The sequence below is a fragment of the Equus przewalskii genome, chromosome 13 (genome assembly GCF_037783145.1).
Source record: "Equus przewalskii isolate Varuska chromosome 13, EquPr2, whole genome shotgun sequence".
Classification (NCBI taxonomy): domain Eukaryota; kingdom Metazoa; phylum Chordata; class Mammalia; order Perissodactyla; family Equidae; genus Equus; species Equus przewalskii.
This window is the reverse complement of record NC_091843.1, coordinates 1115893-1131880: the sequence shown is the minus strand read 5'-3', so window position 1 is coordinate 1131880 and position 15988 is coordinate 1115893. Positions and strand designations below refer to the sequence as shown.

Sequence of the window (15988 nt, the reverse complement as noted above, 5' to 3'; positions counted from 1 at the left end):
TTGCATGTCTTTCATTACTGAAATGAACATTTTTTATGACCCTTTTTTTCCCCTTAAGTGATTTACCTTTTCTTATCTGTTGTTCATTTTCCTATTGTTGATTGTTTTACTTTTTCATTGTGGAGCTCACATAAAAAAATTCTAAGGATGGGAACTTTGTCTTATTTACCGTTCTGTCCCCACACAGGCATCCTAGTCACTGAAAGTCACATGAATTAATGGATCTTCCATCTTTGACTGCCATACATGTTGGTGTCCCCACCATATAGAGGTTTGAAATTTTAATGAATTCACACCTGACAGTATTTTCATTTTTGAATTCTAGGATTTGAATTATGCTTAGAAATATTCTCATCCATTATTCTTCTGTTTTTGGTGTTAAGAAATTTATTCCAGAATTTTTCTTTCCAGTGTCTGGTAGAGGTCTGAATCCTCCCTTCCATTCTCCCTCCACCCCCGGCATGATTGATTCATTTATACATAACTCCTTATACTTGATTGTTTTTTCTTCCCTTCACAGATTTTCTGCTTTCCTTTCTGGCTTCCTTCTTATTTGAGAATTTTGTATCCTTACTGTTAACTTGACGTATAAAAATGAATTTCTCAAGCCTTTTTACCTTTTCTTCTTAAGTAGTATCTTGAGTGTAGAGGGCTGAAGCACATGCAAAATGTGGTAGGCACTCAATAGTTTGTTATAGTTTAGGTGCTTTATTCATATTGAATCTTAGCTGTGTGTTTCAGTTTTGTGAAGTGAAAATTAAGTAAATAAAATTTGCTTTACAAATAGTATATGCTGCGGATTCTACTCTGATAATTATACAGTAAGGAAAAGCACCTTCTTAGATCAAGATAGAGTTTATTACACAGCTTTGCTGGTGTATAATTGACATGTAATGATTGGCATATTTATAAATTAAATGCGATATATTTTGACCTATGTGTACATCTTTCAAATGATCACCACATTCAAGAATGAACATACTCATCATTCCCTTAATTTTTAATCCTTCCTTCCCTGCCTCCCTCATTTCTTTATTTTCTCCCCCATTCCCAGGCAAGCATTGTTCTGCTGCTTTCTATAACCATAAATTAGTTTACATTTTGAAGAATTTTTATGTAAATGAAGTCATACAGTATGTACTTTTTTTGGTCGTCTTTTTTTAAAGATTTTATTTTTCCTTTTTCTCCCCAAAGTCCTCTGGTACACAGTTGTATGTTTTTAGTTGTGTGTCCTTCTAGTTGTGGCATGTGGGACGTCGCCTGAGCATGACTTGATGAGCGGAGCCATGTCCACGCCCAGGATCCGAACCGGCAACACCCTGGGCCACAGAAGCGGAGCCTGTGAACTTAACCGCTCGGCACGGGGCCAGCCCCTTTGTCTATCCTTTTTGTTTATTTTGAGATTCATCCATGTTTTTGGTTTTCAATAGTTCATTCTTTTTATTACTGAGTATTATTCCATTATTTGAATATGCTAGCATTTGTTTATTCATTCACTTGTTGATGAACATATTTGGATGGTTTCCAGTATTTGGCTATTACAAATAAAGTTGCTATGAACATTTATGTACAAGTCTTTGTGTGGACATATCTTTGTGTGAACTTTTATTTCTCTTGGGCAAATACCTAAAAATGGAATTGGTCATATGATAGGTGTATGTTTAACTTTTTACAAAACTGACAAACTGTTTGTAAAGCAGTGGTCTCGTTTTACGTTCCTACTAGATGTCTTTGATGCACATCCTCACCAACACTTAGCATGGCGAGTCTTTTTGATTTTAGCCGTTGTTCTGGGTGTGTAGTATCTCATTATGGTTTTAATTTGCATTATCTTAATAACTGCCAATGTTGAGCATCTTTTCATGTGATTATTTGCTATCCATATCTTCTTTGGTGAAGTACCTGTTCAAATCTTTTACCTGTTTTGAAAATTGGTTGTTTTCTTATTATTGAGTTTTGAGAGTTCTTTATATAATAAGTCCTGAGATCAGGTAGTGTTAGTCTTCCTGCTTTGTTGTTTTTCAAAGTTGTTTTGACTTTCCTAAGTCCTTTAATTTTCATATGAATTTTAGCAGTAGCTTGCCAGTTTCACACTTGCTGGCATTTTGATTGGGATTGTACTGACTCTAAACCAATTTGGGGAGATCTAACATTTTCATCTTAATACTATCTGTCTTTACTTATTTCAGACTTCTTTAATTTCTTTCAGCAGTTTGTAGTTTTTAGTACACAGGTCCTGTGCATTTTTTTGTCAAATTTGCTCCTGATTTGTAATTTTGATGCTATTGTAAATGTTATCATTTTCAAATTTTAATTTCTGTTCATTGCTAGTATATAGAAATAAAATAGATATTTTTGTATAATGATCTTTTATGACCTTGCTGAACTCAATTATTAGTAGCATTTTTGTAGATTCCATAGGATTTTTACATAGATAATTGTGCCATTTGCAAATAAAGATAGCTTTATTTCTACCTTTCCAACTTTTAATTTTTCTTATCTCATTACATTAGCTAGAACCTCCAGTGTAATGTTGAATGGGAGTGGTGAGAGTGGGCATTCTTGCTTTGTTTGTGATCTTAGGGGGAAAGTGTTCATTCCTTTACCACTAAGCTTTTTGTAGGTGCGCTTTATCAAGACTGAAGGAGTTCTCTTCTATTCTTGGCTTACTGAAAGGTTTGTTTTTTAAAAAAAAATCAGGAATGGATGTTGATTTTTGTCAAATGCTTTTCCTGCATCTATAGATGTTTCTCAGAAAAAATTTTTGAATGATTTTCTTCTTTTGAATGTTCAAGAAACCTTGAATTTCCTGCCACAAATCTTACTTGCTCATTAAGTACCCTTTTAATAGATTGTTGGATTTGATTTGTTAAAATTTTGCATTTATGTTCATGAGGGATGTTGGTTTGTAGTTTTCTTGTTCTAGTTTTGTCTGGTTTTAGTATTGGGGTCATGTTGGCCTCATAGAATGAGTTGGGAGAGTGTCTTCTTGTCTTCAGTTTTCTGGATGAATTTGTGTAGAATTGATATTAGTTCTTCCTTAAATGTTTGGTAGTATTCACCAATGAACCCATGTGGGTCTAGAATTTTCTTTGTGGGAAGATTTTTATTAAACATTTTCGTAATAGTGCACAACCTTCACTACCATCCATCTCCATAGCTCTTTTCATCTTGAAACTTGCCTTCATTTTTGAAAGATATTTTTGCTGAGTTGCTAGATCGACAGGATTTTTTTTCTTTCAGTGCATTAAAGATTTTGTTCCCCTGTCTTCTCTCTTGCATTGTTTACAGCTAAGTCTGCAGACATTTTATCTTTGTTTTTCTGTGTGAAATGTAATACTTTTCCTCTGACCGCTTTTAAGATTTTCTCTTCATCACTTGTTTTAAGCCATTTGATTAAGATGTGACGTGTAGTTTTCTTTTTTGTCCTTTATGGAGTTTTCGTGTGCTTGGGGGTTCACAGAGCATTTTGTGTCTGCCGGTTTATAGTTTTCATCAAATGTGGAAGATTTTCTGCCTCGGTTTATTTTTTGGTAACAGCTTGAGATATAATTCACACAATTCACCCACTTAAAGTGCGCATTCAATGATTTTTATATATTCAGAGTTTGCACCTACTACCACAATCAATTTGAGAACATTTTCATTGTCCCCAAAAGAAACCCTGCACACGTTAGCACTCATTCCCAATTTCGTCTCAAACAGCTAGCCCTTGGTGACCATTAATCTTCTTTCTGCCTCAAAGGATTTTTTACTATTCCGGACAATTCTTTTTGTTTTTTTAAAGATTGGCACCTGAGCTAACAACTGTTGCCAATCTTTTTTTTTTTTCCCCCCTGCTTTTTTCTCCCTAAATCCCCCCAGTATATAATTGTATATTTTGGTTGTGGGTCCTTCTAGGTGTGGCATGTGGATTGCCGCCTCAACATGGCCTAATGAGCGGTGCTATGTCTGTGCCCAAGATCCGAACCCTGGGCCCCCGCAGCGGAGCGTGCAAACTTAACCAGCTGGCCCCGGCGCGGCCCCGGGACGATTCTTATAAATGGAATAATATAATATGTGGTCGCTGGCTTCTTTCATTTAGCAGAATGTTTTTAAGGTTCATCCATGTTGTAGCATGTATCAGTACTTCATATAATCTTCTATTGTATGAATAAACCACATTTTATTTACCCATTAATCAGTTGTTGGACATTTGGATCATTTCCACTTGACTCTTAACAATAATTCTTCAAGGAACATTCATGTATAAGTTTTTGTGTAGACATGTTTTCATTTCTTTTGGGTATACACAGGTATACCTCAGAGATACTGTGGGTTTGGTTCCAGACCACCACAATAAAGCAAGTACTGTAATAAAGAGAGTCACGTGAATTTTTTGGTTTCCCAGTGCATATAAAAGCTATGTTTACACTATACTGTCATCTGTGAAGTGTGCAATAGTGTTATGTATCAAGGAAGGAATTGCTGGCTCATGTGGTAACTCTTTCTTTACCCTTTTTGAGGAATTGTCATACGGTTATCCGAAGTGGCTATGTCACTTCACATTTCCACTAGCAGCATATGAGGGTTCCAGTTTCTTCATACCTTGCCAATTCTTACCATCTCTGTTTTTCTTTGAGGAAGATTAGCTCTGAGCTAACATCCGTGCCCATCTTCTTCTACTTTATATGTGTGATGCCTGCCACAGCATGGCTTGATGAACGGTGCGTAGGTCTGTAACTGGGATGCAAACCGGCCAACCCTGGGCTGCTGAAGCAGAGTGAGCAAACTTAACCACTGCGCCAGCTGGGGCCCCTCGTCTGTCTGATTATAGTCATCCTAGTGGGCATGGAGTAGTATATCATTGTGGTTTTGATCTGCATTTCCCCGTTTATAGTTTTCGTCATGGTGATACTGAGGATCTTTTCATGTGCTTTTTGGTGATTTGTATATCTTCTTTGGAGAAGATCATCACTCATTTTTAAATTGGATTATTTGTCTTTTTCTTACTGAGTTTTAAGAGTTCTTTATATCTTCTGGATATGAGTGTCTTATCAGATTTATGCTTTGCAAATAGTTTCTTTTGTTCTGTGGGTTGTTTTTTCATTTTATTGATGGTGTCCTTTGAAACACTAAAGGCTTTAGTTTTGATGAAGTACAATTTATCCAGTATCTTTTTCATTATTTCTACTATTAGTATCATATATAACAAATTATTGCCTAATCCCAGGTCAGGAAGATTTATGCCTATGTTTTCTTCTAAGAGTTTTTGCATTAATTTTTGTATAAGGTGTGAGGTAAGGGTCCGACTTAGCTTTTGCACGTGGATATCCAGTTGTCTCTTGCCTTTATTTCTTAAGGTATTTTTTTCTGTCCCCGACACATCCCTGTTTTGGGAACTCCAATTACATATATATTAGGCTGTTTAAAGTTGTCCAAGAGTTCACTGATGTAGTTTTTTTCAGTCTGTTTCTCTGTTCGTTTTGGGTTGTTGAAAGATTACTGTGGCTTTGTTTTAGACATGGTGTTCCACTTTGGAAGTTCAGTGTGGTGTCTATGCTGACTTGTATCTCTGCTTCACATATTTAGTCTTCTAGCGTCTGACCAGAAGGGATGCAGTTAGAGTAACTTTTAAGGTCTCTCTACAAATTTTATCATTATCTCTTCTGGACTGATTTTGATTGATTTTTCTCTTCATTATGGATGTTATTTTCCTGGGTTTTTTTGCATGCCTGGTAATTTTTTTATTGGGAGCCAGATTTTGTGAACTTTACCTTGCTGGGCGATGTATATTTGTATTCCTATAACTAGTGTGGAGCTTTGTTTTGGGATACACTTCAATTACTTGGAAACACTTTGATTCTTTCAAGGCTTTCTCTTAAACTTTCTTAGGTGAGACCAGAGCAGTCTTTAGTCTGGGGCAGATTTTGCACGACTGCTAAGGCCAATGCCCTGTGAATTACAAGATTTTTCTGGCAGTTGGGAATACCAGTTGGCCTCAGTGTGTGTGAACCTGGGAATTGTTGCCTCTACTCCTTTTGCATATTTTTTTCCTCTGGCTCAGGTAATTTGTCACACACATATGCTGATTGATACTCGGTTGAAAACTTGAGGGGCCTTTCCTCAGATCCCCCAGACCTCTCTGTTCATCTCTCTCCTCTCTGGTACTCTGCCTTTGTAAATTCTAGTCGTCTGGCTTGCTTGGACTTTTGCTCTGTCTCCTGAAGTGGGGGAGATCACTCTCCTGCTGTTGTCCAGGAGGAAAGCTGAGATGTTGTGGGCGCCTTGTTTGTTCCCGTCTTTCAGGGATCACGTGGGAGGGCTATCACTGGCTGGTGTCTGATCTCTGGAATTTGTTGATTCGTGTATATTGTCTGGTCTTGTAGTTGTTCAGCTGGGATAGTAAATTTGTTCCCTGTCACTGCATCTTGATTAGAAGGGGAGGTCTCAAGATTGCTTTTTGAGCCAATAGAAAATCAGTTCTCAGAGACTGGTCTATTTTCATTACCTCTGTTTATTTCATTCTCTCTCAGACTAGATCCTGGACCATTAAAGAGATTATAGGAAAAGTTCTTAGATGGATTATAGAAATGATTGGCATCTATCAAGAATTGTCAAAGTACAGATTTAATATTGCATTGAAAGACATGATTCTCTCCTCAGTCACTGAATCCTGTGTCTACTGCTGCTTGATTATGTAGTTATGACTTAATATCGGAAATGTTTCTGGGCAAGTGTTTTTACTCGTAATTATACAGTATAGCTTTGTTTAGTTACGTGATTCTTGATGCAGTTATCACTTGGGTGCTCTGGTCTTAAAAGTTTGCTAAGCTGAGAATATCTTGTTTACCTTTTGTTTGTAGGCAAGATTCTTGTTTTCTGTAGTATAGATATAAACAGCCTCTGAAATACTGGATTAGATGGGTTTTTTTTTTGCATAAATCCAAATCCATCATCTTGAAATACAGATTTATCATTACTGTAAATTGCTCACACTTTTCATGTCATAGCTGAGGCCACTTTAAAGAATAGTCTTAACTATTGTGCTCTTATAATAAGGATGCAATCTAAATATTGATCGATTGCCTTATATGGGATTTTTTGGTCTGCTAAGTGGAGAGTTTATAAACTTAATTGTAGCAGTGAATTGTTCTAGAATAGGTAAGATTTCTCCTGTTAACTCCTTCCATACAATTTTTTGTGTGATAAATAACATTTAGGTGTTTCAGTGAGTAATAATTTAATCCAGGGACCAAATTGTAGTAAACACTACATAATCCTTGCCCCGTTTTTTCTTTTCTTACAGGAAAAGTAAGAAGCTTAAGCTCATCTTTGTGGTCACTAACTCACCTGACAGCTTTGCATCTGAGTGACAATTCCCTGTCCCGTATTCCTTCAGACATTGCCAAGCTTCACAATCTGGTGTATCTGGACCTGTCTTCTAATAAAATCCGGAGTTTACCGGCAGAACTCGGAAACATGGTATCACTCAGGTATGCAGATTCAACTTAGTACATAACTATATACCCCGTGAACCAAAATAAGCATTCATTTTATTAGGAAACAGCACTATCAATTTAATGGTATTTGAGCAAAAGTAAACATAACTATACATCTTTTACGTAAAGTTTTCTGGGAAAATTGAATGTCAGCTAATAAATAATAAATCAAATAGATCCATTGCCTAAAACTTGTTTTATTGCTATATTTTGTGTAATATACTTTATTCCTGAACCAAGATTTTTGGACAAAGTGGAAGTAAACAAATAGAATGCACTTGTGTTATCCCACATCCGCACTCACTGATGACAGACAGTTGTGCTTTTCCCCACTAAATTCTGGGGCACCAGTCCATCCTTAACACAATCCAGGAAACCACTGCCAATCAATGAAACCTTTTTGGCCATTCCAGGGCTTGTGTGCATGATAGTAATAAAGCTTGGACTTGAAAGAAGCTAGAATTAGTTATCGAATTTGGGGGACTATATATTGCAGAGTCACACACAGTGCAGGTTGGAACCCCACTTTGCCATTTGCAAACAGTGATTTGGGGCAAGCTTCTCAACTGCCCTGAGCGCCTCCTCAGCTGTGGAGCTGCTGTGACGCTTACCAGCCAGGCTGTGATGAGAGACTTGAGATAATGAGTGAAACCACTAGCAACCTACCTGCACATACTGTATTTAAAATGATAATTGCCGTTTCTTTTATTACCTCTGTTTTACAAGGTAAATGGGTTCCACTCAAGTTGAAAATAAAGCCGATTTCCAGCCATTATGTTAATCTCAATGGAAAATCTTGCCCCATTTCATATTATCTGACTTTTTCCTGTGATTCCACTGGCTTTTTCTCCTGCCTTCTACTGTTTGCCGCAGAGTGTGAAGGAACAAGAACCTTGAGAATTTCTTTACCTCTGTTGCTCCCAGTTCAGCCTATGACATTTTTTTAGGTTTAATTACTGAGTATATACTATGATCATTTTTAATCCCCTACACCAAATTTACTTAAATCCCCTAAACCAAATTTACTTAAAGGACCTCCTTTTCCACATGATATATTTAGAAATAAACAGGAACCAGTTATTGAGAACTAGTTTTTCTTGTTCACTTTATGGCCTCACCAAACCTCTGGTTTATTCAGTAGTGACCAAGGTTCATTTAAATTTCAAGGACCAAGGATTATAAAAATAGTTCTCATTCACATGTAAAAAGTGATAAATAAAACTTATTATAGGAACTTGCCAGTATCTCAGTGTTGGGTCTTTGGTTTTTTCCATGCTGAAGAGTCCTTTGATATTTATACTGGAGTTGTCTGTACAAAACAAATCATTAAAATAATCATCAGTAGTTAATATAGCTGCCGCTTATTCTAAAGTGAAACTTTAGTGAAATGGAGAAATATTAATCATAAACAGTTGTGCAGCTATCATAAGCTCTTTTGAGTTGGTGTTACCTGCTTATTTTAATTCTCTGTTAACAACCCATGGGTCAGGTGGCTTTATCTTTCCGCTTTCCCAAGTGTGTGAGGCAGTCTGTGCCTGTGGAGACCAGCACCGCACTCAGGGTGGTCTGTGGGCTGCAGCCATGTGCACACTGTGCCACCCGCCTGCACGGTGAGATGCACAGTGTGTCAGAGTAATTTTGTAACTGCTTCATACTCTTACAAAAATTAGGGCTTATATTTTGCTGGTCTCTTTTTTTTCTCACATCGTTTTCCTAGTAACTCATTTTTTTCCCTATATTTTAAAAATGTATTGGTCTGTGGCAGTTTGGGGGTTTTTTATTATGTTTGTTTTTTACCACATATGGTTTGAGAAGCACTGCACTAGACATTGGAACATAATATAAAATTTTGTCAATCTTAGGAGCTTATATTCCCAGAAACTATATTGTTGATTTTAGCTGTTAGTTAAAGGTTAATATGTCTTCTGACTTCCTGGAATTTTTACATCAACAGGGAACTCCATTTAAATAACAACCTGTTACGAGTTCTACCTTTTGAGCTGGGAAAACTGTTTCAGTTGCAGACTTTAGGCCTGAAAGGTATGACTTCCCATATTTGTGCTGCTTATGTTTTGTATGTCTTTGAGTCTAAGGAAGCCATAAGAGGGAATTCTTTTGCTGGGGGATTTGCAAGCTCACTCTTCCCCAAACTTCGTTGATTTCTTAGCCACATCCCAATGGTTTTTGCTCTCGTCTCCCTGCAGACTGTTTGGTAGTCTGCATTTTCGTTTTTGCTCCTGGCCCAGCCTTGCTTTTCTAACCTTTGTTTCAGTCATCTCTATGTTCTGGTGATACACATCTGAGGTCAGACTTTATTTATTTCATCATGCTGTGAACAGCTTTTTCTCTTACATTCAAATCTCAAAAAATGGAGACTCTCTCAAAGTGCAGGAAACGATAAGTAGAAAGTTTTGATCCATTTGGACCTGCTAATAAAGATCAGTATTTGAGCATTTTTAAAAAAACTTGATTTATGAGGACTTCATTAATATGTTAGAATTTGGGGCCATAATTAATCCAGTAAGAGCTGTTGGGAAATATTTTTTTAAAACTAGCGAAATTGAAAGTCCTATTTTAATAATATGTCAATACTTATAAATGTTTTATCACCTTACGTGATTCTTCACCAGTCTTGCAGATGTGTCCAGTTTACTCTATAATTGATGCCTAAAAAAGGTCACATAATGACGTCTTCAAGGATTGCACTCTTATTTCTTAAAAATACAGTTATAAAATGAGGTTTTTACTCCTATAAATCCATTTAATGTAAAAGTAATGGTATTGTTTGCAAAAACGAGTTTAATGGAAAAATATAAATAATACATTTACAAGTGTATGTAAAACCATATTCAGCAAACATGAGCTTTATAAATGGTTCTTTGGAAAGTGTTTTCTGTGTGGGCTGGCCTTGCTGAGGCTTCTTAAACTAGAGGTCAGGAAAAGGCGAGCTTGTAGGTGCTTCTTCTGTTACATTTCCCTATGATAAGCCTAACTTTTTTTATTTTTCTGTTTTTGTTGAAAGAAAAATAGAAAATGTAACAAAGTGTATTCATATACTGACCATCAGAATTAACAATTAATATTTTTTTAACTTTTCTGTCAGTTTTTTAATGCAAAAGAAATAGAACATTAATAGCACAAGACCCTCTTTGCTTCCCTTCTAGTCCCCCCCCCATCCCAGAGGCTGGATGCTGTGTACTTCTGGGTCAAGGTTTTGTAATCCACCGTATACATTTTACAGACCTTAGTCTGTATTCATTTCTCTAAGGATTCATGAACTTTATTTGAAGTTTGTTGGAGGGTCATTGGTCACAAACTTTCACACTGATTTAATGTGCATAAAAGCCTGTGAAAGTAAGCCTGGGAGGGGTAGGGCAGTCTTTATGGCACCTTTGTTTTTGATGATCCCTTGCTCTTCCAGTTCGGGAAGATCCTTTACTGTTGACATCTAGGCTTTTATGCTTCTTTCTTGGAAGTATAGTTTCACAGAGATGTTTGTTTATCCCAGATACCCTGTTGGACGTTGTTACACAGCTGTCTGTAATGATGGTCTTTTCACTGATTTCACCTTTTTTGGACGAATCCTGTTATTTTCCTGAGCTTTGCAACTTAGACTTTAATGTTGTGCCACCTTCTTCTTAAAGCAGTTACATAATCCTTGCTCTCTGAAAACATCTATCATTGCTTTCTCATGGCACCTGTTAATTACTTAGAAGAGGGAAAATGTATCACTTAGTTCAGAAATCATGTCCGTTTGCAACATCATCCATTCATAGAGAGCCAGAGTATTTCCGCCTCATGAATCAGTTCATATCATTTTCTTTAAAGTTGATTGCATAGGGCTAGCATGCTTCACTGTTTTTTCACATTTTTCCCTGTTCTTCAAAATTGTTCTACAGTGAAAGGTAGGACTGTAATCTTAGATGCACATTCACTTTTTAAATTTTTTTTATTTTGAGATACTTAGAGATTCACATGAACCTGTAAGATGTAACACAGAACAATTCATGTGCCCTTTACTCACTTTTCCACAATGGTAACATCTTTCAGAACTATAGTGCAGTATCACCGGGATCTTGACATTGCCACAGTCGAGATACACAACAGTTCCATCACCAAGGATCCCTCATGTTGCCCTTTTATAGCCACACCTTTTCTTCTTGCCCCAGCTCACTCCTTAACTTCTGACAATCACTGATCTGTTCTCCATTTCCATACTTTTGTTATTTCAATGGTATTATATAAATAGTCATGCTGTGTGTAACCTTTTGTGGTTGATTTTTTTCACTCAGGTTAATTCTTTGGCGATTCACCCATGTTGTTGCATTTTTGTTCCTTTATGTTGATGGGTAGTGTTCCATGGTATGGATGCATTATGGTTTGTTTAACCATTCATGCATTGAAGGACATCTGGGTGGTTTCCAATATTTGGCTATTACAGGTGAATCTGCTGTGAACATTCTGTGTATAGCTTATGATGTGAACATAAGTCTTCATTCTCTAGGATAAATGTCCAGGAGTGTAATTGCTGGGTCATATGTTAGTTTCATGTTTAGTTTCTTAAAAAACTACCAAACTGTTTTCTGGAGTGGCTGTACCATTTTACATTTTCACCAGTAGTGAATGAGTGATCCAGTTTCTCTGCATCTTCACTAGCATTTGGTGTTGTCACTATTTTTATTTTAGCCTTTCTGATAGATGTGTAGTGATATTTCATTGTGATTTTAATTTGTGTTTCCCTGATGGCTGAAGATATTGAACATCTTAGCATTTGCTTATTTGTCTCTCTATATCATCGTCTGTGAAATATCTCTTCATGTCTTTGCCTGTGTTCTGTCTAATTGGATTCTTTGCTTTTTATTTTTTTTTTCATGAGGAAGATTCACCCTAAGCTGACATCCGTTGCCAAGCCTCCTCTTTTTCCTTGAGGAAAATTCGCCCTGAGCTAATGTCTCTGCCAGTCTTCCTCTATTTTTTATGTGGGTCACTGCCACAGCCTGGCCCCTGACGAGTGGTGTAGGTCTGCGCCTGGGAACTGAATCTGGGCCACCGAAGCAGAGCGTGCCAAACTTAACCACTAGGCCATGGTTCTGGCCCCTCTTTGCTTTTTTACTGTTGAATTTTGGGGGTCCTTTATATATTTTAGATCTAGGCCTTTGTCAAATATGTGATTTGCAAATACTTTCTTGGAATATGTAGCTTGTTTTTTCATCCACTTAACAGAGTGAAAGGATTCTAACACCTAATCCCCACATGTGTGTGTAGAGGGATTCCCCCACACCGGCAGGCGATTCTGGGACACCGGCTGGGTGTCCTGCAGTTCAACTCAGTTCTGACACTACCTACCCAGAGACAGCATCAGATTCCACAGGTAAAGGGCTCTGTCCTACAAGACTGCACCCCCGCCACCCCCCAACTTCAGATGCTAATCAGAAGCCCAGGTTGTCACCTTTGCTTCTGACCCACTGGCTGCAGATTTGAGGTTCCCCCAACCCCTCCTTGCGTTTGATTAATTTGCTAGAGCAGCTCACAGAACTCAGGAGACTCATTTACTCACTAGATTACCAGTTTATTATAAAGGATATAGCTCAGGAACAACCAGATGGAAGGGATGCAGAGGACGAGGTATGGGGGAAGGGTGCCGAACCTCCATGCCCTTTTCAGGCCTCTCCACTCTCTCTCTCACCAAATCTCCACATGTTTAACCCAGAGGCTCTTTGAGCCCTGTCCTTCTGGGTTTTGAGGGAGGCCTCATTACATAGGCACAATTGATTAAATCATTGGCTGTTGCCGATTGAGTCAACCTTCAGCCCCTCTTCCCTCATGGATGTTGGACCGAAAGTTCTGACCCTCTAGTCACATGATTTGTTCTCCTGGCAACCAGCCCCCATCCTTGAGTGGGGTCCAAAAGTCACCTTGTTAACATAACAAGAGACTCCTTTATCGCTCTCATCACTTAGGAAATTCCAAGGGTTTTAGGAGCTCTGTGCCAGGAACAGTGGGCAAAGACCAAATATATATCTCTTATTATAAATCACAATATCACATAGGGTCTGTTATGTATCAGAAGTTTTTAATTTTGATGAAGTTCAGTTTATCATTTTTCCTTTTATGGATCCTGCTTTTGGTATCGTCTCTGAACTCTGAATAGCTCTGTATCCTAAAGATTTTCTCCTTTGTTTTGTACTAAAAGTTTTATGGTTTTATGTTTTACATTTAAGTCTGTCATCCAATTTGAGTTAAAAGAAGTGAGGATTAGTTCAAGGTTGATTTTTTTTGCCTTTGGATGTCCACTTTCTCCAGCACCACTTGTTGAGAAGTCTTTCCTCCGTTGACTTGCTCTGCACCTTTTCAAAAATCATTTGGACATATCTATGTGGATCTATTTCTGGATCTTTCTGTTCTGTTCCCTATGGAACAGATGAGTCTATGTGTCTATCCCCCTGCCAATACCACGTAGTTACCTGAAACTTGAAATAGGGTAATAAGTCTTAAAATAGGGCACACTGATTTCTCCACTATAGTCTTCTTTCCAAAATGGTTTTAGCTCTTCTAGTTCTCTTGCCTGTCCACATACATGTGTCTAGATACACGTATATAGATATGGAATAATATCTATAGTTACAAGAAATATTGCTAGGATTTTTATCGGAATTGTGTTAAACCTTCATATCAAATTGGGGAGAATTGACATCTTTACTTGGCTGAGTCTTCCAATCCATGAATGTGCTATATCTCTTCCATATATTTAGATCTTTGATTTTTTTCTTCAGTGTCATGTAGTTTTTGGTATATAGGTCCTGAAAATATTTTGTTAGATTGATGCCTCAGTCTTTCCGTTCTTTTTTATTTGAGTGATTGTAAATGATACTATATTTTAAATTTTAAATTTTGCTGTCCATTTCTAGTATATAGAAATAGAATGGATTTTTTTTTTTTGGTGAAGATTTGCCCTGAGCTAACATCCATTGCCAATCTTCCTCTTTTTTTGCTTGAGGAAGGTTAGCCCTGAGCTAACATCTGTGCCAATCTTGATGCCTCCACAGCATAGCTGATGAGTGGAGTTATGTCCACACCCGGGATCTGAACCCGCCAACCTGGGCCGCCGAAGTGGAACATGTGGGACTTTAACCACGCGGCCACCAGGGTGGCCCCCTGGATTTTTGTATTTTTCTCTTGTATCCTTCTACCTTGTTGAACTCCTTTCTAGTTCTAAGAGTTGCTTTTGGTTTTTTTGTAGGTTTATTTGGAATTTTCTATTTAGAAAATCATCATTTACAAATAGGGACAATTTTACCTTCTGCACTTGCTGGCTTCTTCAGCTCCTTGTCTGGGATATGTGAGCAAAAGGTAAACCCAAGAACTTCACCGCTATGTTGTTCCTCAGGTCCTGAGGCCTCTAGCCATTTTGCCTTCTCACCGTGTTTCAGGGTTTTATGCTTGTTTACACATAATGCACAGGGATTTTAGTTGTACTCAGCAGGAGGGGTCGGAAAAGGACGTCTCCTTTGTCTTTCCAGTAGCAACTTCTCTCGTTGACTTTTGTTCCTTATTTCTGAGGACTCAATATCATGTTTCGATTCCAGAATTGTGTTGTTGTTTTTGTTAACTTTACCTTACATATATTATTTTTCCAGGCAATGAAGAGCAGATTAATTTTAAATTTAAAGGAATCCAAAAAAGCAAGTAGACTTTGGGGGAAATATATCATTAGGCTTTAGCTGCATTTACTAGAGAGTCGTAATTAGATGTTTGTGTTTGGGAGTGGTTTTTAGTTTATAAAGAAAGATCTTAGAAGGAAGGGTCCCGTAGGTATAAGCAGTCAGTGTTTGCCTCCAAACGTTGTTTGCACTAGCAAGTAGTGGAAAGGCAGCTTTAGTGTAGGTCTAGTTAGAATGGGCTGCTGACCTAGTACTAAGAAGTTTTTAGTTGAATTCATTTTCTCAAGATACCTTTAACAAAGGGTTTTGCTAACTCTCAGGTTATGACTGTGCCTGTCTCGTAAGATTGTGACTAAGTGGAAATTTCAGGGCTTTGGTAGCTGTGAAGAACTGTAGACTTGGGAGAGAAGGATACTGTTGTAACCTGCCTTCCTGCAGAGACGTGCTTTGCACATGGGGAGCACATTTTTACCTTTCTAATTCTTAGAATCCTAGAGTCTTAAAGAGATCTTAAAGGTCAACTAACTTAGCTGTTCTTCCCGTCCACATAATCTGGCTTTTATGAAGGGAACACTACTACCTCACAGGGTAGGGCATTTCATCGGAAATAGTTCTCATGTTGACCAACCTCTTCTTCTGAGCTGGCTTTTCTATTAGATCCTATCCCTTGGTCCTCATTCTGCCATTTGAGTCTACTCTTTCACAAAGAATAGGAAAAAAACCACTTTTTCTCTGGGCTATGGTCATTCTTAGATTCCATGTCCTTTCTTTTTTTTTTTTTTTTCATTTGGATGGTGAAGCTCTTTCATCATTTTAGCTGCCTTTTTCAGTCTACAGAATTTCTTC

At 37.6% G+C, this 15988-nt stretch overlaps 1 protein-coding gene across 13 annotated transcripts in view; it reads left to right on the top strand.

The window, feature by feature from the left end:
- Positions 1-15988, top strand: part of CNOT6 (CCR4-NOT transcription complex subunit 6) — a 65807-nt gene that overhangs the window by 36335 nt on the left and 13484 nt on the right. For all 13 annotated transcript variants that reach the window (XR_011525384.1, XM_070570042.1, XM_070570053.1 and 10 more), the window contains 2 exons: positions 7289-7475; positions 9436-9521. Coding sequence is in view for 12 of the 13 variants with exons in the window: in XM_070570042.1 (XP_070426143.1) it covers positions 7289-7475; positions 9436-9521 (273 nt within the window). In the remaining variant the exon portion in view is untranslated. The remainder of the gene's footprint in view (positions 1-7288; positions 7476-9435; positions 9522-15988) is intronic.